This window comes from Cydia splendana, chromosome 13 (assembly GCF_910591565.1).
Source record: "Cydia splendana chromosome 13, ilCydSple1.2, whole genome shotgun sequence".
In the NCBI taxonomy this organism is placed as follows: Eukaryota; Metazoa; Arthropoda; class Insecta; order Lepidoptera; family Tortricidae; genus Cydia; species Cydia splendana.
In genome coordinates, this window is record NC_085972.1 from 18,983,180 (window position 1) to 19,005,312 (window position 22,133).

The 22,133-nt window shown below is 38.4% G+C and overlaps 1 protein-coding gene across 1 annotated transcript in view; it reads left to right on the top strand.

Annotated features, from left to right (window-relative positions):
- LOC134796297 (cell adhesion molecule DSCAML1) overlaps nucleotides 1–22,133 on the top strand; it is a 48,788-nt gene that overhangs the window by 18,991 nt on the left and 7,664 nt on the right. The window contains exon 3 of the mRNA XM_063768378.1: nucleotides 3,284–3,395. Within this exon, the coding sequence (XP_063624448.1) occupies nucleotides 3,284–3,395 (112 nt within the window). The remainder of the gene's footprint in view (nucleotides 1–3,283; nucleotides 3,396–22,133) is intronic.

Sequence of the window (22,133 nt, forward strand, 5' to 3'; positions counted from 1 at the left end):
GAGGGGTTTGGCAAATGTGACCAAATGTGACAAGGGGGGGGGAGGGGTCAAAAAACCTAGAAATTCGTGTGACGTAATTAATGGATGACCCCTAAATACATACAATTAAAAATATCAAAAACGTCGCTACAGCGAGAGTGGCAAACAAATAATTTGACAACCCCGAGTACTTGTTCCTCTCTGCTAAGAAATGTATATTTACATTTCTTACAACCGATATGTGTTGTAAACAACCGAAATGCCCAGGTGATGTTACTTTTGAAAGTTTGTTGACTACAAATTCGTTCTATTTCTCCGCAACACCTTACCTACCTACATAAACAAGCTAGCAATATTTGCCCTTTATTGTTCGCTGTAAATCCTAACTTAATCTAGGAAGAGAAATATTTATATACCTACATACTCCTATGTAACCTTAGCACGATCATGCTCATATGTATTTACCTCCGCCATTACTTACAGCGCCTGCTGCGCTATAAAATTCAACCGAGATCACATACAACGAACCACAAGAGTTAGTCTGCAATCTACGTGACTTCATAGATAAAGGATACAACGTTGGTGGCTCACTGTACCCGTTTTACCATTTTCGCCGCATGGAAGTTATTACATCTCTTAATCAAGATTGTTCCTTTATCTTCATTGACTGAGCGGTAACTTAACTCATTCTAATACATCGATCGTAGCCGTAGGCTGAATTTGGAAGTCGAATTTCGTGCTTCTTGAACCAATCACTGACTATTATAAACCTTAAAAGGTTTCAATTTCATTTAAACCCAAATGGCTCTGTTACCACTTCAAATCTACGCAAATTTTAAGCTGACATTCATTACTCTAAATATTTCTAAATACCGAGTCTGTAAAGTTAATGTAGGATCCAAATCACTGTCCACAACAATAATACCAATGTTACTTCTTCACTAAATTAAAATTGTTCATTTGTTCTATTACAAGCTACCACACGACACACACACCACACCACACACAGTAATATTCGACGGTCCAGAAGGACCTGAAAGAGATAGATCAGACGACACCGTAGCCCAAAACCGGGAACAGTAACAGTGGATAAGGCAGACAAGGAGAGCCGACCCCAGATAAAAAAAGAAGAAGAAGACAGTAATAATGTGTAATCTTGAATTTTAGTGTTTGTAAACGGAAACCTGTACTCCGGAAGACGGTATGTACGAATTCCACCAACCGGACGGTGTCGGAGCCGGTCACATTTGTACGGCTGCAAGCCGGTCGTCTCCTCGCGAACGCGGACGGCTCCGGACGGACACCATCGCGTCTGCCATACATAATGTAATAGGAGCGTGAAATGTGGCTCCGGTTCGGCCTGACTAAAGCCGGTCGGTGGAAATCGTACATTAGACTTAAGTAGTTCTTTTCTCATTAAAATGTTTACTAAAATACCCGAACTATGATATATTCTTTAGCATGTTTACAAGCCATGATGCGTTTACCGAGCATGTTATTAAGATAATAAGGATCTAGATAACTTGTAGCGCATGTGCAACATGTGCATCGTGGTCGTGACCTGCGTTAATATAAAAGTTGCGTGCGTGGATGATCGTGATCGCGAAGGGTATTAATCATTGTGTTTGTTCCCTTGAAATACGCCGGTCTGAAGCAAGTACTTATTTTCTAATTAATAGGTAGATACAAAAATAGAGAGAGAATTATTGGACATTGCTTGCTTATAATCTGAATAGTACTCCTCGTACTCTGATCTGAATAAATACTCTAAATAGTAACAGAAATTCAGAAAAAGTATGTATTACTATTTATTTTAACTCTAAGATACAATTATTAATCGTGTTTTAGAAATATATTTACTCCGTACCTCATTCCGTTTATGATCCATCCTCAAAGACCTACATCTTACATTACCTCTTGTTTCTCGGATATCAACTAAGTAATTTTAAACACGTGTTATTTATTCCATGTGATACTATTGAACCCAGCAGGATCCCCAGTGACAAATACCGCAATATTCCTATCATATTTACACTATACACAAAGAACTAGCATTTTTTTTATTCCTACCTGAACCTGAACAGTATTTTAATCTTTGTTAAATTCAGTTTAGTATCCTTCTAAGGAGCAAGCAGGACCAAAAATTATCGACATCGATAAAACTGTCGATATGTTTAAAAGAATGATGGCCGCTGGCGACACAATCCGACACCCCCTCGCTGAGGTTTCCGCATTTGAAAAGGGCACAATAGCTGCGCGTTTCCTAGTTCGTCACGCGACAGTAATCCTTCTCTTTCAGTTTAGCACATTGCAAGACGTGGTGAAATGTCGCCAAGAAATATCGAAGTTTCTTTGAGACCTTTCCCATGCACCTCAAATGGTCAAATGAGGCTTTCTCATCATCATCATCATCATCTCAGCCATAAGACGTCCACCGCTGAACATAGGCCTCCCCCTTGGATGAGGCTTTCAAAACTCACGGATTTATTAAATAAGTGTTGTCATTTGACAGCTATGTATGAAAACGAGTGTTTACACCACGCGTAAAAAGGGACGGACACTGTTATTATCACACTGTCACGTATCATGATCAAATTCAGCCTCGAAACTAATTCCTTTTATAGCAATAATTATTATTCTTTATTAGCTACCTACTCCTAACTGTACCGATATTGGGAAGTTTTAATTATTCTCTGTGATAGATAGGTACTTTAGGTACCTATCACATCTTCGCACAGACACTCCGGACTCGATCTAGATGGATTCGATAAGGATTATCCAAATGGATATCTCGAATCTGGTCGTGGATTCAGATCATTAAATTAAATCTTCGGCCTCGTTTAGATTGGGAATCAGAAGATAGCGCCAAATTTATTAGAAAAAATTGACAGTTCAGTTCACTTTTCGCGGCAGTTATTTATGGCGTTATTTATAAACGTCTACAACATTGGACATTTGGAGTTAAGGTGCATCGGGATAACTTCGAAACCGTGGTAATTTTGAAGATGGCTAATATCTATAAAACCAGAAGCACATCATACTTTCCCAACACTTAGGTACGTTACTGTAAACATTGCCAAAAGCATCTTGCATACTTTTTCTACAGAAGACACTGCTTCTATACTCACCGCAATACCAATTGGCGACTGAGGTCATAACGCTATCTCCTGAACCCTTGTAAAGACTAACCAAGAGTGAAAGAGAGGGCATTATGACCTCAGTCGCGGTATTGAGGCTACTATAGTTGAGTTACTCCCTAGTGTTTAGTCACGTATTTGCTCATGTCTTGTTTCGTTTGTTGCAGACGGACGGAAGCTTGGTGCTGCTGAACGTGGGCGTGGAGTACGCGGGCGTGTACGAATGCGGCGTCGAAAATGACACCACGTTCCTTGATAGGATTAATGTCACAGTCAAAAGTGAGTACCTCTGCCGAGCGGTAAACTTACCGCCTTTTTCCAGGCCCCTTAGACAACATGCCAATCTCTAACGCTCCGTATCGAATGAAACGCAACTGTCACTGTCACACTAATATGGAAGAGTGATAGAGAGACAAAGTGATTCGATGGCGAAGCGCAAGCGATTGTCACCTTGGCCGCCAGATTCTGCTTTTCTACTTGCCGTCCTTCACTAAACGGGATCCGTTCTCTTTTTTTATCCGAGCTAATTTTCCCCAAATCATATTATTATAAATAATAATAGCAAGATCTTAGATTAAACACTTACATATTTTTCTGATATACTGTAGATGTAGGTAATAAAATCGCATATATCAGGTAGAAAAGAAAACAGAGATTATTTACCTACGGTTACGTTACGAGTAGGCAATGACCGTTCGAGTCTAAATTAGATCTCTTTAGGGTGCCATATTACTCTTGGAATATTTTGGAAGATTTTAGAGGCATCGTAATAATGATCTTCAATTTTCAGTAATAAATAATGACTAACAGTTCTTAGTCTTAAGTCCCTTAACTCTTAAGACCCAGGACCCGAAGTTCCAAGAAAACACATCAATGATTCTCACTAAGCAATTTAGTTCTCGAACAAACTATAAAGTTTGGTCACAAATTTGTTCTCTGTCGCCCTGTTGCTGCTTTTAGTGCACTCACCAATAAATTACTTTATTTACGAGCTTAATGTGCGAATAGTTTAACGAGTTAGCGTTCGAGTTTCTGAAAACTATCCTCCTACGGCTTCTAGTCACACGCTGCCGCGCTTAGCGTATGAGCGGTAGGTAACTCATTTTGAAATCTCGTTCATTTGTAGAACATATCGTATAAGTACAAAGGGGTCATCCATTAATTACGTCACACGAATTTCAAGGTTTTTTGACCCCTCCCCCCCTCCTTGTCACACTTGGTCACATTTGGCAAACCCCTCCCCCCCCCCTGGTGTGACGTCACATTTTTTCAACGAAATCGGCAAATCGAATTAAGTATTATTAATTTTTTGTCAAAATATTAGTAAATTTATAACCCAAAACTGATTATGAAAAAAAATTTAACTAATAAAAACGATTATCGTTCCAAAAACTTGTTTTGAACTGTACAGTATATAAAATGATTAAAATAACATTTTGGTTACTGATGAAGTTAAAGTGACGTCACAAAGTTTGTGACTCCCCTCTCCCCCTTGTCACAACATGTCACATTTTCTTGAACGTGTGATGTAATTAATGGATGACCCCAAAGTATACAATTGAATGACATTTCAGAATGAGTTACTGCTCTTACGCTAAGCGCGGCAGAACGTCGTCCTTCAGAAATATGTAAGGCCAATACGGATAAGTGTGGCTGCGCTACGGGATAAGCGTGGTTGACCTGCACTTTGGCGCCTGTTTACACATTGAATAGTGTTTATTGCTAGTTCACACATTTACCACAAAACGCAATTTACGAACTCACAATAAACACTAATCAATATGTAAACAGGCCCCGATATGAAGGCCAGCCACCCTTACGCGTATTGACCTTATATAATTAGTTTACTTTTTACCTTTCTATTGATATATGTATATAAAGCCTGACCAGAAATATATGATCACGCGCCATGTTGCGGAATTTCACTGGAACTATTTTTTTCATACTAACAGGGTGTTAACCCTATACGTACATGAGAATAACAGCGCCCTCTTGACAATGATCATATATTAATGGTCAGCCTTTACCAGTTATCGCTCTTTGTCGACATCGTTCAGACAAAGAGCGTTATAATAGTTCCGTCCCTTTATAAGCTAACAGGACACTATTACTAAGCTTCCGCTGTCATTCCTTACATCTCTCTGACATTGATTGGGCTGTAGCTCACGAAGTGTAAGAGGAAGGCAGTTGAAAAGTTCGACATTTTTCCCAGACTGTGTAGGTTTTTCGTCTGTCGCTTTTACAACAAATGAACCTTTCAATATTCTGTTTTCGTCAGATTTCGGAAAGAAACTTCCATTAACTTACGAAAACGTATGGTATTTTTGCAACTTAACGGAAAATTTGTTCCAAATTGGATTTCGTACCTATTTATTCCGCCCAGAATGGAGCTCCTCAATACAAATTATTTTTTCAAACCGGAAATAATCGTCAATAAAATAAAAATCGGCCCAACTAATTAATAGTACATTATTGTCGAGGCTCGGAAGTAGCTACTTGCAGGCTGAGGATTCGTTTTAAACGGACGACCTTGGGAGTCCGTTTAATTGAATCCGAAGCCAGCAAGTAGCCTTCCAGCCGAGTCATATATAGTGCTTTTCTCAAAAATGGTGCAAGAAATATAAATATCATAGAAATATTTTACAAAAGCAACTTTCTTACGTATATATTTTCACAGAAAAAAGTAGAAACAATTGGAAAAATTAGCTTTGAAGCCTTTTTATTTTTTTAATAAAAAAATAGAAGTGTATTTTTCTGCCGAAAATACGCCAACCTATTTGAGACAGCTAAATAGTCGCGGTACTAATCATCTGTTTGGCTGTTTAATGGGCCTGTGCCTTCATTTGATATGGCCATTTCAACTTTTAAAAAGTTTGGAACTCGACAAATAATGGAATTTGTATGCAACATTGCAGTCCCAAAATCGAGACTGCAATGTTTTTAACTTTTTAATTTTTGACTAACCATAAACTACGCGCTTCGCAACCTATTTTTTAAACGGCAAAGTCGACTTTGCCGTCCATTTTTGAGAAAAATAAATTTATTAACTTCACGATTCACGGTCTACATTTTAGATTCAAAAGTAAGCTAGAAAATTGTAAAAACAGACTTTATGCCTAACTTGAATGAGCATTGGATTGAAATGCTAGTAGCGAATTCCACAACACAATCTGACAAAACAGCTCAATTAGATATGCGGCCATGGGTTGGATACTTTCCGGGTCGGCAGTTCCAAACGGAGCTTTACTGGCATTATGTGACGTTTTCAACCAAAAGGTACCACATTGTCGGTTGGCGGTAAGGTTGATTTCAAATTGAAGCTATACGGAAATAGCGCCTTATTGATGACCGATAATAAGTACCCTTTTGGTTGAAAATGACACATATTGTCGCTAAGCCTGTCCGTTTGCATCACAATATGCATCGCGTATCGGGTCTATAATAACGTGAACGTACATAAATACGAGTATATAATAATACGGTAATATATAAATAATTTGTTCGTGATTATGTTTTTACCAGCTCTTAGTTAGGACGGGACAGCAATATAATTACGCGCGAGCGATAGAGATAGGAACAGGCGGTTCAATGTACTAAATTCCTCGTGATAAGCGTCCTTTCTTTAAGTAGACAACGAATAAAAGCAGCAGCACGACAGTCAATCCGTGAAAATGAGATTTGCTACTGAGCTGAAATATCAGAATCAGAAATTCACCAAAACGAATAGACATGATAATTCGCCGTTTTTTAAAGTAATTATAATCGAAATGACCATGCAGCTTATTTAATTATTATTAAACTAATTATAGGCCCCGTGCATGAACGATAGGGGGCAGCATAGGAGCCGTCAGATTTTTGGCCCGAAGCGTAAATGTGTCATTTATACTTCCGATGTAGCCCACAAGATGGCAGAACCTACTATTCACAAGGAAACGTATCGACGAGAACGGTAGATGGTAGCACTTGCTTTGGCAATGTACATGTGCACATATGTTTCCGATTCAGGCCACAAGATGGCAGACCCTCCAACGCGCACGGTCCCTATATGTATATCTAAATACTGCTTAACTCTATCCACTAATCTAGATTAAATTTAAATTTTTGCGAAAACAAATAGCAGAGGCTATTTAAATATGTTTATTAATAAAGAGAGAGAGGGCCTTTATTTAAGAACACATTAAATATTATTCAGAAGCCTGCAGTTAACAGGTTTTTAGTATAAAGGCCTCTTTAACATTCAAATTTGAATAGCCAAATTGCCCCTCCACTCCAAGTGGCAATTTTCACCCGTTCATATTGCAAAGATTTGACGTTTTATTCAGCGCTTCAAGTGATAAAGTGGTATATTAAACTTCTGAGGAGCCAACTCGTTGACTCTTGCGTATTTTCCATTTTATTAATATTGCGTTCTCGAATGAAGTGTACGTATTAAAAATAATAATTACAAAATTAATAATTGTGGACCAGAGATAAAGACACTATCAGTAAAAATTAGAATATCCCTTTGAGTAATATCTTGTTTGACCTTTGAGTCAAGAATGAGTAATTTAACACGAATATTTGGGGAAATACGACCAAGTTTCCGGCCTTAGATCAATATTTGAAACAGCTGGATCCAGCTCCGTAGCTCTTAACGTAAATTTGCTTTTCACCTTGAGTTGTGACTGTGACAGTTTATAAATTGGATTTCCTAATGGTCCGTTCTTGTATACCTATCTATAATATGATGAATATGTAGAAGCCTAAGAAGGTTCTTGCTTTTGTTTCTACATGCTATGAATTACTACTAATCGATTTAAACATTTGCTGCTATAGCTACTGATAAAAACACACGTATATTAGGTATGGATTATATTACACAACGGAATTTGGTCTCCTTTCATGTTTTCTTTTAATTTTAGCCTGATAAGTGTCCCAATACTGGGCTAGGGCAGCCACTTTCCCACTAAGTACTTGGTCTTACTTGTCTCTCTCTCTCTCTCCTATCTCAATCTCCTACCACTGTTTACAATTTATTTATTTAATTGTATGACATTATACACTAGCATTTAACAGATGAAATCATAAATGCAACCCTACGATACGATACGTATCGAGGTCGTCACGCCATTTCCCGCGATAGTTCTAATATGCTAGTTGACCAGTTTTTATTAAAATTATCAATATATCCAGTTTGTTGTGTGGATCAATTGTTTATATGGGACTAACTGCTTCAAAGTAAGTAATATAAAAGGAATGTGAGATGGTACAGTCAGCAGCAGAAGTTACTAAGCCGGCGAGGTGTTCAAAATTACTTTGACACGCTCTCTTATTCTTCGCGTCGCGTCAAGATCATTTTGAACACCTCGTCCGCTTAGGAACTTCTACTGCTGTCTGTAGAAGCTCTCTTAAAGTACCTATAGAAAAATACGAAAATTGCTATTTACTTTGAAAATTAGCTAACATATTTCAATGTTTTCAATCAATCTATAGTACCTTTGGTTAATTCCATATTTAAGGCTTTTATGTGCCATTCTGGTCGGAAAGCCTTTCATGTCGATGGCATCAAAGCTAGCGTGCCACATTCGTTGGCTGAGCAATATATGCGTCTGGCTATTCGGAATGAGTTTTTATTTTTGTTTATAACACTTATAATTTCGCTTAATGAGGGCAGAGGCCGGCGTGAGAGCCGGCACATATTAATGCGAATACTAAAATCAGTGACTCGGCACTAATTTTGACTATTACGTCCTTCGTTGTTGCGAACTTTCAGCACATTTTTTTTACTGGCATGACTCTTTGAAGTTACAAAAGTGAATATTCACAACCTTTATTTCTACATAGGTACATATATTACTCCATTTCAGATAGGATTAGACAGAATGAAAAATAGTTTTTTATAGTGCAGTTTTAGTATGTCATTCATCCACCAAAAGTTTTTAGCCAAACATTTACATTAAACAAATAAAGTTTATGTTCATAAAACCTTAAAGGGGCCCACTGATCAACAGTCCGCCGGACGGTATCGGCCTGTCAGTTGTTCGGAACTGTCAAAATTTTGTTCTAACTGACAGGCCGATACCGGCGGACTGTTAATCAGTGGGCCCCTTAAGAGACAGAGGTCAACAACGCTGTCAAAGTTCAAACTCACGTTGTCTTTTGTGTTCGCTTTCGATTTGCATTTGACCTGATATTAAAGAGTTATTTGAAGCTATTGCGTTACACGTGAACATAATTCCACTGCTAATTCGTTGGTTCAATTGGTAGTTCTTTTAGTAACAAATAAATATCTGTACTATTTCCTAAATGAATAAAAGATTCGTTTATGAATTTGACTGTCAACTAACGATCTATTGTGTAACTGAACAAATTATCTTCCATATATTTAGTTGGGAGAAAAACGGGCCTGCGCAAATATATGCAAATTTATATTTATTCAGTTGATATGACGGATAAGCAAATATGCCGGAGGCTGCCTTAGCGTTCACAGACTTGCAAAAAAACGAAAATGAAGTTCCATCGGAGCTTTATTTGATGTTCAAAGAAATAATTTTACTTGCGAGGATTCACATATATTGCGAAAAGCCGGAAAATGTTATTTGAAATACAGTAACTAATGACAGTAAAGAAGTGAACCGTCTTAATAAAAAAATGCCTTATAATATAATTAAAACCAAAATATTACTTTGCTAATCCGCGAAAAGATAACGTGCTAGTCAATCAGTGCTAACCCGTTATACTTACTTGCGTATTTTTACATGCAATTAATATTCCCACCCTCCCACCGCAAAAATAAATACGCAAATAAATATAACAAACCACCACCAAAAGAATAAACCTCGACACGTGTTTCGCCTCTCTACGAGGCATCCTCAGGAGTTGTTGACGGTCTGACGCCCGGCAACGGAATGACCTGTCTAGAATGGTCGGCCATATTTATACCTTGACCACTCCCCCTACCGTGCAAGTGTGAGTGAGATGGAAAAATTCGTAATAACGGCGATGACGCAACATTCAATTGTTCGTTAAGAATCATGCCCCTATTGTTGTACCTAATTATTTCCAGTTGTTCCAGAACACCCAAACGCAATCCCTTTTCGCAAACATGTAAAATATCAAAAGAATTATTCTCAGATAAAGTGTGACCTGTATCTAATAAGTGCTTTGCAAAATTGGACTTCTCTGGATGGTTATGTCTATATGACGCAACATGCTCTTTATACCTAGTAGTGAAACTACGGCCCGTTTGCCCCACATACACTTTATTGCAATCGTCACAGGTAAGCTTATAAACTCCAGACTTTTTCCCATTCTCGATCTTATCTTTGCCATTGCAAAGCTTTGAGTGCAAAGTATTATTTGTCTTAAAGGCCACAGGAATGTCGTTAGACTTCAAAATTTTGTAAATTGCATCAGACAACTTGCCAACATAAGTTATGCTCGCTTTATATTTTTTAATCGGTTCAGAGGATCGTGCCGCATACAACATAGTGTTGACCATACTATTCCGCTTTTTCCTGATGATACCATCCACAACAGACTTATCGTAACCATTCGAAACTGCTAAGTGATAAATATTATTTAATTCAATCTGATAGTGTTCATCAGAAAGAGGCACAGTCAACATTCTATGCACATAACAATGAAAAGCCGCCAACTTATGCTGCCACGGATGCGTGGAAGAAGCCGGGATAACTGTATCGGTATGTGTAGGCTTACGGTAAATTTTGAACTGATGCCTGTTGTTTACTTTAGTGATTGTTAAATCTAGAAAATTCAATGAGTTGTCTTGCTCTAGTTCCTTTTTAAAAAGTTAGTTAGTTTTTTTTTTTTTTGTTGTTTTTTTTTTTTTCTAGATTTAACAATCACTAAAGTAAACAACAGGCATCAGTTCAAAATTTACCGTAAGCCTACACATACCGATACAGTTATCCCGGCTTCTTCCACGCATCCGTGGCAGCATAAGTTGGCTGCTTTTCATTGTTATGTGCATAGAATGTTGACTGTGCCTCTTTCTGATGAACACTATCAGATTGAATTAAATAATATTTATCACTTAGCAGTTTCGAATGGTTACGATAAGTCTGTTGTGGATGGTATCATCAGGAAAAAGCGGAATAGTATGGTCAACACTATGTTGTATGCGGCACGATCCTCTGAACCGATTAAAAAATATAAAGCGAGCATAACTTATGTTGGCAAGTTGTCTGATGCAATTTACAAAATTTTGAAGTCTAACGACATTCCTGTGGCCTTTAAGACAAATAATACTTTGCACTCAAAGCTTTGCAATGGCAAAGATAAGATCGAGAATGGGAAAAAGTCTGGAGTTTATAAGCTTACCTGTGACGATTGCAATAAAGTGTATGTGGGGCAAACGGGCCGTAGTTTCACTACTAGGTATAAAGAGCATGTTGCGTCATATAGACATAACCATCCAGAGAAGTCCAATTTTGCAAAGCACTTATTAGATACAGGTCACACTTTATCTGAGAATAATTCTTTTGATATTTTACATGTTTGCGAAAAGGGATTGCGTTTGGGTGTTCTGGAACAACTGGAAATAATTAGGTACAACAATAGGGGCATGATTCTTAACGAACAATTGAATGTTGCGTCATCGCCGTTATTACGAATTTTTCCATCTCACTCACACTTGCACGGTAGGGGGAGTGGTCAAGGTATAAATATGGCCGACCATTCTAGACAGGTCATTCCGTTGCCGGGCGTCAGACCGTCAACAACTCCTGAGGATGCCTCGTAGAGAGGCGAAACACGTGTCGAGGTTTATTCTTTTGGTGGTGGTTTGTTATATTTATTTGCGTATTTATTTTTGCGGTGGGAGGGTGGGAATATTAATTGCATGTAAAAATACGCAAGTAAGTATAACGGGTTAGCACTGATTGACTAGCACGTTATCTTTTCGCGGATTAGCAAAGTAATATTTTGGTTTTAATTAGTATGGATTTCCGCAAAGTAACGCCTGATTCTATTCACTACTTATAATATAACGCAAATAAAATACTCAAATATGTACAGTAGGTATTACTAACACCTTTATCTACAGTCCAAGATTAAATAAACTCTTGGATAGACACGTATTATTTACTCGTATACAAACATATTATGTATGTATATAAATAACCGTGTTACAGGTACTTATGTTATGCCTATTACCTACTTGCATTTTCTTCAAAACTAACTGCAGTTTATTATTGTTTTAAATAATTTAAATTAATACACTTCAGAACATCTTTTAAGATAATTGACTATACAGCTAATAAGTGGAGGAACTCCTTTAGACTACAATAGCTTGCTAATAAATCTCAAATCATCTCGAAGATAAATTCTGATCGGGTGTTCACCACACTATCCCAACCCGGGCACAAGTCTGGTAAATAATCTCCTCATTATACAGACATATGAATACGACGGGACGTGAATTTCAAAGTAGTTAGGTAGAATCTACTTTCTTTTGAAGTTTTCTTTAGATTACAACGGACGAGGATATCTTACAGTCTGGGGGAAGCTCTCAAATTAAGATTTAGGTCTAAAGCGAGTAAAGATGCTCGTGTTATCCACTCGATAATCAGTAATTCGAACTAGAATCGAGCACTGAAACTCATCCGAGTTAAGACCTTAGTTTTAAATGTTTCGTGAGTCCCAGACCTATATGGCTACCACCAGTTTGATACTGACATACATACATACATTTCATCATCATCATCATCATCATCATCATCACTGACATACACTGCTAAGGCAGTCTAGGTAAGGCTACTAAACTTTGTTTCTATAACCAAGATAAAATAATACAGTTCGATTGTCGCACTTAGTCCATCCGATATATCGTTTTATTTAAGAATCGGTACAAAAACAGGATGATTGGTTGGGTAGCCAATCGCATTTTAGTATCAAAAGTATAAAAACACAGGTTAACTTTCCAAGCACTAGGCAGTAACAAGTTTGATGACCGAAACACTTCTTGCCGTCACAATCCGAATTAATAAGAATGCTGCATGAGTAAGATTTTGGGCTCATATAAAGAAAATACAAATAGTGGCCCAGACTTCAAATTGGTTGGCTGTCTCAAAAGCAAGTTCGGATCGGATCTCAGGTCACAGTCTCAGAGACAATTAATGACCCCGTTTGAGTTATTACAGGCAGGCGAATAAATAGCTCATCTATTATTGGATCGTCGCTTCTAAGGTCTAGCGGAATTTCATAGACACCTCCACATTAGATTCTATTTAGTTCGTCTATCCGTCGGATTTATTTATTTTGAAATTGGTCTTTAAGAAACACACAATAGCTTGCTTCTTGCTGTTTCTCAATTTAACTTAGTTTTCGGTTTCATATTTCGAAATTAGCTTGATTTCTTAACATGAACATATTCAGTGTACCTACTTTATTCAGCGTATCAATCAAAAACACATTCCCAGTTCGTATTATCCACCAAATCGTTACAGTTGTCACTCGCAGTAAACTAGAGTTGCGCTGGCAAGGTCACGTAATAACTGTTATTACCGCACGATCATTCCCCGCTTCACTCTTGGCCCCCACTCTTATTGTCAATCTTGGAACACCAGGGCCAATTTAGATTGGTTAACGGCTATATTTATTTGTTATTATATTAATGGCATGGTGCGTAATGTGTTTTCCTCTCGTACGTTTTCGATGCATATATTTATAGTCTGTATCTTTAGGTATTTAAATAAAAGTAAACAAACAATTTGTACATTTTCGGGTAGTTATAACATTTATTGGTTAACAACCAAATACAAAACCGATTGGATCAGTCACTGACGAACTGACTTTAACCTACATTATTTGATCATGTAATGTTTTCATGTAGGTACCCTCAACTGGCTTAAGGAGCCATTTGAGGGTAGATTTTGTTTACTTTTAATTAAATACCTAAAGATACAGGCTATAGCATCAAGTATCGACACACTAGCTACTATTATTTTCAACCTTTTCGCAACCTTCATTCTAAGGGTTAAAATTCTTGTCTTGTTTCGGACCACTCTGTCACGCTTGTATTTTTGTCTTATATCAAATTTATTAAAGAAGTCGAGTGCTATAGTATGTTTTTCTAGCTGTAGATTATAATTCACACGAGAAAAATTAAAAATACATTTCAGCCCATACAAAAAGCTCCACTCCGTCACATTTTTGAGGACAAAATCAATACAAAGAAAAGAATTTTGACCCATAACATTTCGGTTCAGTTCAAGCGTGCACAAATGTGTACTTATCTATATAAAGAAATTTTCCCTAACTACAAAGATCTGTAAGAACCTTTATTGTGAGTTTTTGCAACGAAATTTGATATTGAATAAATTAATTTAAAACTCGATTAAAATTTAAATGATATACCACTAAGTAGATAAATTTTATTCGTCTGCTTTACCACGATATTAAAGCCCTATTGTAAAGTAGATATCCCAAGTTCAATTAAATATGTTTTAATGAAATTTTGGAACAAAGCTAAATCTTCCCCAATTGTGGTCGTTAAGTTTGTCTTTCGTAATCCGACCGGTCGTTCCAGAAATCCGGGCTCATTTTAAAAGTTGAGGACTCCTCCATTTTAGCTATGAAGATAATGACTCGTTTTCGGCTGCGAATTTAAAATTCAAAGACGTGATTTTGCATCTGCGGTAGAGCTATTATATTTAACCTTCGCAATATACCTAACCCGTTTTCGGCGTTGCATGATGAACCAAACAAACGATTTCGAAAAACAATTTCAATACTTCAATAGTACCAGTCGCCATCAGATATATCGGAGTTGGTCGAGGTGCTCAAAAATATCTGAACACGCACTCTAACGCATTGGAAATAGAGGCGTGTTCAGATATTTGTGAGCGCCTTGGCCTACCTTACCTATTGAAGTATTGAAATTGAAACAATTCTGGTTGCCATGATTGTTGATTTTATTATGTTAAGTTCCCAAATTACTAACGACCTGCCTAAATGATAAATAGTGGATTTTTGTAATGTTACTGAAACAAGCAATTGGGCAAACAGTTATTGGGCTGAAACTGGTATTTTTTATGTTTAGGTCTCAGTGGTGTGGAATAGGTTCCGTTCGTACTTACGTTGAAACGTACTTCCGTAACCGCAAACTTGTAGTTTTACAAATCTCACTAGAGGATCGTTAAAACTCGCCGCTAACTAACTCTTAAACCACGTTTATATTTTTTAATCCGTGCTCCAAACTGGCGGGTCGTAAGGCACTTGTCCCACCAAGAGCGAGTAACTGATTATCTATCGGCGATTTTCTCGCCCAAGAAACGAACAAAAGATTAGGATCCTGTGTTAGTAAAAGAGACACATAATATTAATAGTTCATCGCTGGCTATTCACACTGCCGGCGAGATCACTCGCTCTACTAGTTTGTCGCCGCGATAAGATAAAACTAGCTCAGCGGTACTCGCTCGGCGATGCTCGCTTCGTAGTTAGAACTCAAGCTGCGAGACCAATCAGTCTGCGTGTTCGGCTACGCTGCACCGCCCGAGCGAGTGACGCGAGTAATAGCCCGTCGCACTCGAACACTCGCCTATAGCCGAGCGACAAAACTATTGGAGCTAACACTCGCTTCTCGCCGCTCGCCGACTCGTTCCTAGTTTATCGTTCTACTCGCTTATCGCTCATCGTCGGCGGTGGGACAAGTGCCTAAAAGTTCCGACTCCGTGCCTATTACGGCAGCACGAATTCAATTATGACTTTAGAACAGCTGAAGTTTATAACTAAGACATATTAAGAGTATGCGCTACCACCTGCTGGTCTTCCAGCAGCTTATATAATATGTGAGCTTATAAAATCGGTGGCCTTTCTTTTTAAACATAATTGTGAATGATATGAACAAAGAAACATCAATTTATAATTCGTGTAAGTGGTATAAAAAATGGTGAAGTATGTGTCGGATCACGCCTATTCTAATTAACAAACACTAAATAGAATTCAGTTATCATTACATAAAACTAGCCGAAAGCGATACAAAAGTGCAATTTTAGATGTTTCAGCAGTATTTTTGCCAAAACTGAACGTTCGGCCGAAACACGATTTTTATGCCGAATCCGTAACTTCGGTCGGACACTATTTTCGCATAACATTCAGCGAGAACTGTAATCATTCATTCAAACCGCATCATTTCAATTAAATTCCAACATTCCTTCATAAATCGTAACTTTCTGCACCTGTCGTCATCTTAACACCAGGAACTTCCTCTCAACACCCCTAATTAAAACTTACCTAGTTTACACTCCGCGTGTCCCTCGAGTCACGCAGCTTACATTTTACATTAGCAGTTTCAGACACGGTACCTGCCACCGGTGATATATGGCCAGCCGAGACATGGTTTACGAGAGCTCGAACGTCGATAAATTGATACATTAATAACTTACAGCGGCGAATCGACGGCGCTTGGGCTTGTAGAAGAGTCAATTTATATAATGGACCTTTAAACTAAAGTTTCCAACGAAAAACAACTTAATGGTAAATGCTACAAATCCTTTGAAAATATGACGTTTATGGTGCCACTGCTACACTTTATGGCTATCAATGTAGTTAGACGGAAAGACGAAATATAGGTAACGGATTACCTACCTTGGATAAGTAGGGACGTTACGAGTATAATATTTACGCCCAGATTTTGAACGTCAAACGTAACTTCCTAAATGTTCTTAGACAGAATTTTGATTTCTTATACCTACTGTGATTACATATACATTATACATATATGACTTACCTAAGTCCTAAAGCATCACGTCACGGCCATAGGTAATATTAAGTACTTTTTAAATGCGATGGTCTGTATGATAAAATGCTACCTTCTCATGACTGTACTTCTGATCCAATTTCTTTTATAAAATACCGAATGTATTGGACACAAACTACTATGTTTTGGATTTAAAACACACGTAAAGCCTGACCAGGAATATATGATCACGCGCCATGTTGCGGAATTTCATTGGTACTATTTTTTTCATACTATACTAAACTGTCACCCTATACATGAAAATAACAGCGCCCTCTTGACAATTACCATAAACTGGTCAGGCTTTAACTGGTATTACTTTTGTGTCATTAACAGTCCTCGTATTTACTTGGCCGTCAAAGTTCCTACTGCAGTTATTTCATAAAATTTGCAGTGTTGAAAACTTTTCATTGCTGTGTAAACAGCCGTTATGTCTCGGAGCTACTTTCGCGAGGAAATTGCATTCAAAAATTCACATTTTGTTCCAACATCTGTTACATACTTTATTAGGCGACGTCTGACAGTTCGTTACATTTACAGAAATGTTTTTGAGATGACAATAAATGGGGTTGGACGGTCGAAGTATTATTGACCCCTTATAGGTTTCAACTGTGTCAAATTTTTGTTTTTCCTTTGGAATTTTATTGCTTGGATGCCCTTTAAGCGAAATCTCATAGAACAAAACTAGTCAGATAAAATCTATACTGGCGCCATCTAGGTATAAATCCTTTGACAGATGCCAACCCCACTGCCATGTAGTTTAATGACCCGTGATTTTCCTCTTTGTTAAACGATTTTACTCGATAGAATAAGAAGGTAAAGAAATAAGGAAAATGAAAGAATGAAGATAAGGAAAAGATCGAAATCTGTATACAAGTACAGATGTAGTGAACAATTGTTTTCCATCGTATTCTCTCGGAAACGTTCGTATTTGTCATGCTACTTCAGTCAACCACAGTACTTTTTGTACCGAGACTGACTGAAACAGCAAGACACGTTCGTAACGTTTCCGTGAAAACGATGGAAAATAATTATGCACTACATCTGTATATGGTAACTACAACTACTCATGACAGAAACCATAAGTTAGCCTCTCGTCGATGATAATGGTGATTATTAAATTTCCTCGCAATACTCAAGATTCTGCCTTTCGAACCTCTATACGCTTGTGGTTCAATTTTGGAATCTTTCGTTTTTTCGGGTATCAATATTAGCACGAGGGATTAAACAACAACTTTGCCCACTTGTAAAATAGTAGAAGAGCCGGCCGCATATTTTCTAACCGACTTGATACCACGATGAAATGCACAATGGTTTCCCATAAAAGTGATGCTAAGTCCGAACTCGATAGTCTGCCACGGCGGAACTTGCCGAAAGTACGAAAAAGAAGGCCACTTCCGGTGCGAAAAAAGGGGGCTGATTTAACCCATCTGATACCGAAATAATAGTTATGGCAGCAGTTAGAAATTTACATGTAGACACAGAAAAGCGAAGTCTGCCAGTATTTTTTATGCCGGAAATGCTTGGCAGACGCTCTCAAAGGTGGCCACCGGGACCCCTAATTTAACCCATCTGATACCACCATGAAACCAATTCCAGTCGGTAGGTATGAACCCTCATGTCAAGAATATATAAGTCTGCCAAGGCTTTTCCTGCCGAAACACCTTGGCAGACGAGATTGTGTGAGCAATGTCACCATCGGTTACCCTACACTAACCCATCTGATACCACCATGAAACCAACTCCAGTTGGTAGGTATGAACCCCCATTTTAGGAATATATAAGTCTGCCAAGGTTTTTCCTGCTGAAACACCTTGGCAGACGAGATTATAAGCAAGATGACCATCGGTTACCGTACACTAACCCATCTGATACCACGATGAAACCAATTCCAGTCGGTAGGTATGAACCCTCATTTCAGGAATATATAAGTCTGCCAGGGCTTTTCCTGCCGAAACACCTTGGCAGACGAGATTATGTAAGCAAGGTGTACATCAGTTACCCTACATCAACCCATCTGATACCACCATGAAACCAATTCCAGTCGGGAGGTATGAACCCCCATTTCAGGAATATATAAGTCTGCCAAGGCTTTTCCTGCCGAAACACCTTGTCAGACGAGATTATAAGCAAGATGAACATCGGTTACCGTACACTAACCCATCTGATACCACCATGAAACCAATTCCAGTCGGTAGTTATGAACCCCCATTTCAGGAATATATAAGTCTGCCAAGGCTTTTCCTGCCGAAACACCTTGGCAGACGAGATTATGTTAGCAAGGTGTACATCAGTTACCCTACATTTACCCATCTGACACCTTGTTTCACAAGTCCAGTCTGCCAAGTCAAGTCTGCCAAGGCCTTGGCAGACTTATATATTCCTGAAATGCGGGTTCATACCTACCGACTGGAATTGTTTTCATGGTGGTATCAGATAGGTTAATGTAGGTTAACTGATGTACATCTTGCTAACTTAATCTCGACTGCCAAGGTGTTTCAGCAGGAAAGGCCTTGGCAGACTTATATATTCCTGAAATGAGGGTTCATACCTACCGACTGGAATTGGTTTCATGGTGGTATCAGATGGGTTAGTGTACGGTAGCCGATGGTCATCTTGCTTATAATCTCGTCTGCCAAGGTGTTTCGGCAGGAAAAACCTTGGCAGACTCATATATTCCTCAAATGGGGGTTCATAACTACCGACTGGAATTGGTTTCATGGTGGTATCAGATGGGTTAGTGTACGGTAACCGATGTTCATCTTGCTTACCTATAATCTCGTCTGCCAAGGTGTTTCGGCAGGAAAAGCCTTGGCAGACTTATATATTCCTATGGGGGTTCATACCTACCGACTGGAATTGGTTTCATGGTGGTATCAGATGGGTTGATGTAGGGTAACTGATGTACACCTTGCTAACATAATCTCGTCTGCCAAGGTGTTTCGGCAGGAAAAGCCCTGGCAGACTTATATATTCCTGAAATGAGGGTTCATACCTACCGACTGGAATTGGTTTCATCGTGGTATCAGATGGGTTAGTGTACGGTAACCGATGATCATCTTGCTTGTAATCTCGTCTGCTAAGGTGTTATAGCAGGAAAAACCTTGGCAGACTTATATGTTCCTAAAATGGGGGTTCATACCTACCAACTGGAATCGGTTTCATGGTGGTATCAGATGGGGTAATTTAGGGGTCCCGGTGGCCACCTTTGAGAGCGTCTGCCAAGCACTTCCGGCATAAAAAATACTGGCAGACTTCGCTTTTCTGTGTCTACATGTAAATTTCTAACTGCTGCCATAACTATTATTTCGGTATCAGATGGGTTAAATCAGCCCCCTTTTTTCGCACCGGAAGTGGCCTTCTTTTTCGTACTTTCGGCAAGTTCCGCCGTGGCAGACTATCGAATTCGGACTTAGCCTCACTTTTATGGGAAACCATTGTGCATTTTATCGTGGTATCAAGTCGGTTAGAAAATTTGCGGTCGGCTCTTCTACTAAAACTAATAGCTATTTATAATCTCTCTTGTATTTACAATCACTTTAGCCACGTTCAATATTTTAGAACTGCAAATAGACTCGGAACATTTGCCCGGTCCGAATCGGCCAAGGCTAGGTTGCCATGTAAAGCTCAGTCCAATGACCTATATACCCAGATTGCTAAACCCGGCCCTATGTCCCATTGAGAATTGTTTGTGTCCTATAATCTAATTCGAAGCGTTTTATTTCTTTAAAGTTACTCGAATAATATTGTCAAAAACGGTTAGTTTGTTTATACAACGTTTCCATTATTTTTTATAGCAGGGGTTATTATGGATGGCTTTATTCACGTCATAGAATAAATAATAAATAATTACGCTGTCATATAGACAAATAAGACCATCATATCCGTATGGTGATATTTGTGATTGACATGACAGTCATGACATGTCACCATGTGAAAAGACTAGGCACCTACATACCTAAAGCCGTGACCTGAGGGGCTACCGCAAAAACCGAAATTCGCAAATTGCGGGGATCTTACTCTTTTACTCCAATGAAGGCGTAATTAGAGTGACAGAGAAAAATGCCCGCAATTGACGATTTTCGGTATTGGCGGTAGCCCTACTGTCATGTGATAAGTGCGACCGTAATACAGCTGCAGTTAGAACTGAGTGTTTATACCAGATTACACGAGATTTTTTTTGTTTTATATTAGTATAGCTCAAAACTAGATGCTTTTGCACCTCACTGTTAAAAGCTGCTAAAGAAGCCCTGTGTTCATTCGCCGGCGTAAGATTTGATGTAAACTCTGTAGGGATGAGACCAGTTTCCTCGAGTTATTTTTCTGTAACGGAAAGCTATATATCAATAATGGTATTATTATAATTTCCGAAAAACAGCTATGGCGGTTTTCAGCCGATCGATTTTGTCTCTTTAACTGAAAATAACGTGTTGTAGTTTGTCAAAGGACTGTCTCATTTCAAACATAGGCAGAGAGAATCATACTATCGTTGTCTTACACTAGTACTGGCACCCAAAAGAAAAGGATGAGTATAGTTTTATTGTTCTTATTTACTGACGAATTTGGTTTGACCGACAATATTTTTGCTAGCTTGCAAACCGTGCACTAATAGTTATTTGTACAACAAGAGATCAAAGTTTGATATTTCTTCGAGTGCTTATTTTGAGTCCCGTGCAAGCGAAAGATTCTATATAGAATCTTGAGCGTAGTAAGGGATTCAAAAGCGCACGAGATGTAAATAACTTTGATCTCGTGTAGTACACAAAATTTTTCACCCTAAGCAGTGAGAACATACCTAGAGGGACAGAGATAATAGAACCCAAGTATATCGAACTTGTATTAGACCCCGCATGTTGAAATGACATTTGACTATAAAGGTCACTTGAATGTCATTTTGTCTCACTCAGTGAGCAAAATCGCATTTTGCTCACTGAGTGAGACAAAATGACTCAGTGAGCAAAATCGCATTTTGCTCACTGTTTTTAAGAAGCAAAGTACGCTTGTTCGAGCTGCTGAGGTGAAAAGGGAATTAATTTGCCTTCGTCCCGTCTCCATAAACCTTAACAGTCTTCAAAGTAATCTACTTAAACGCATTAAGGTTGACCTAAATGCCACTAAACGGGGCAAGAGGCACGAAACTCTAATCCATTCCACGAACCCCTGCCCCTTTATCCGATATGTAACTGTTTGTCTTAACCAGAAATTTGCATAATATGTATAGGTACGTGTAGTGTACTATACTCTATATCTTTAGGTAGGTACTAAAATAAAAGTAA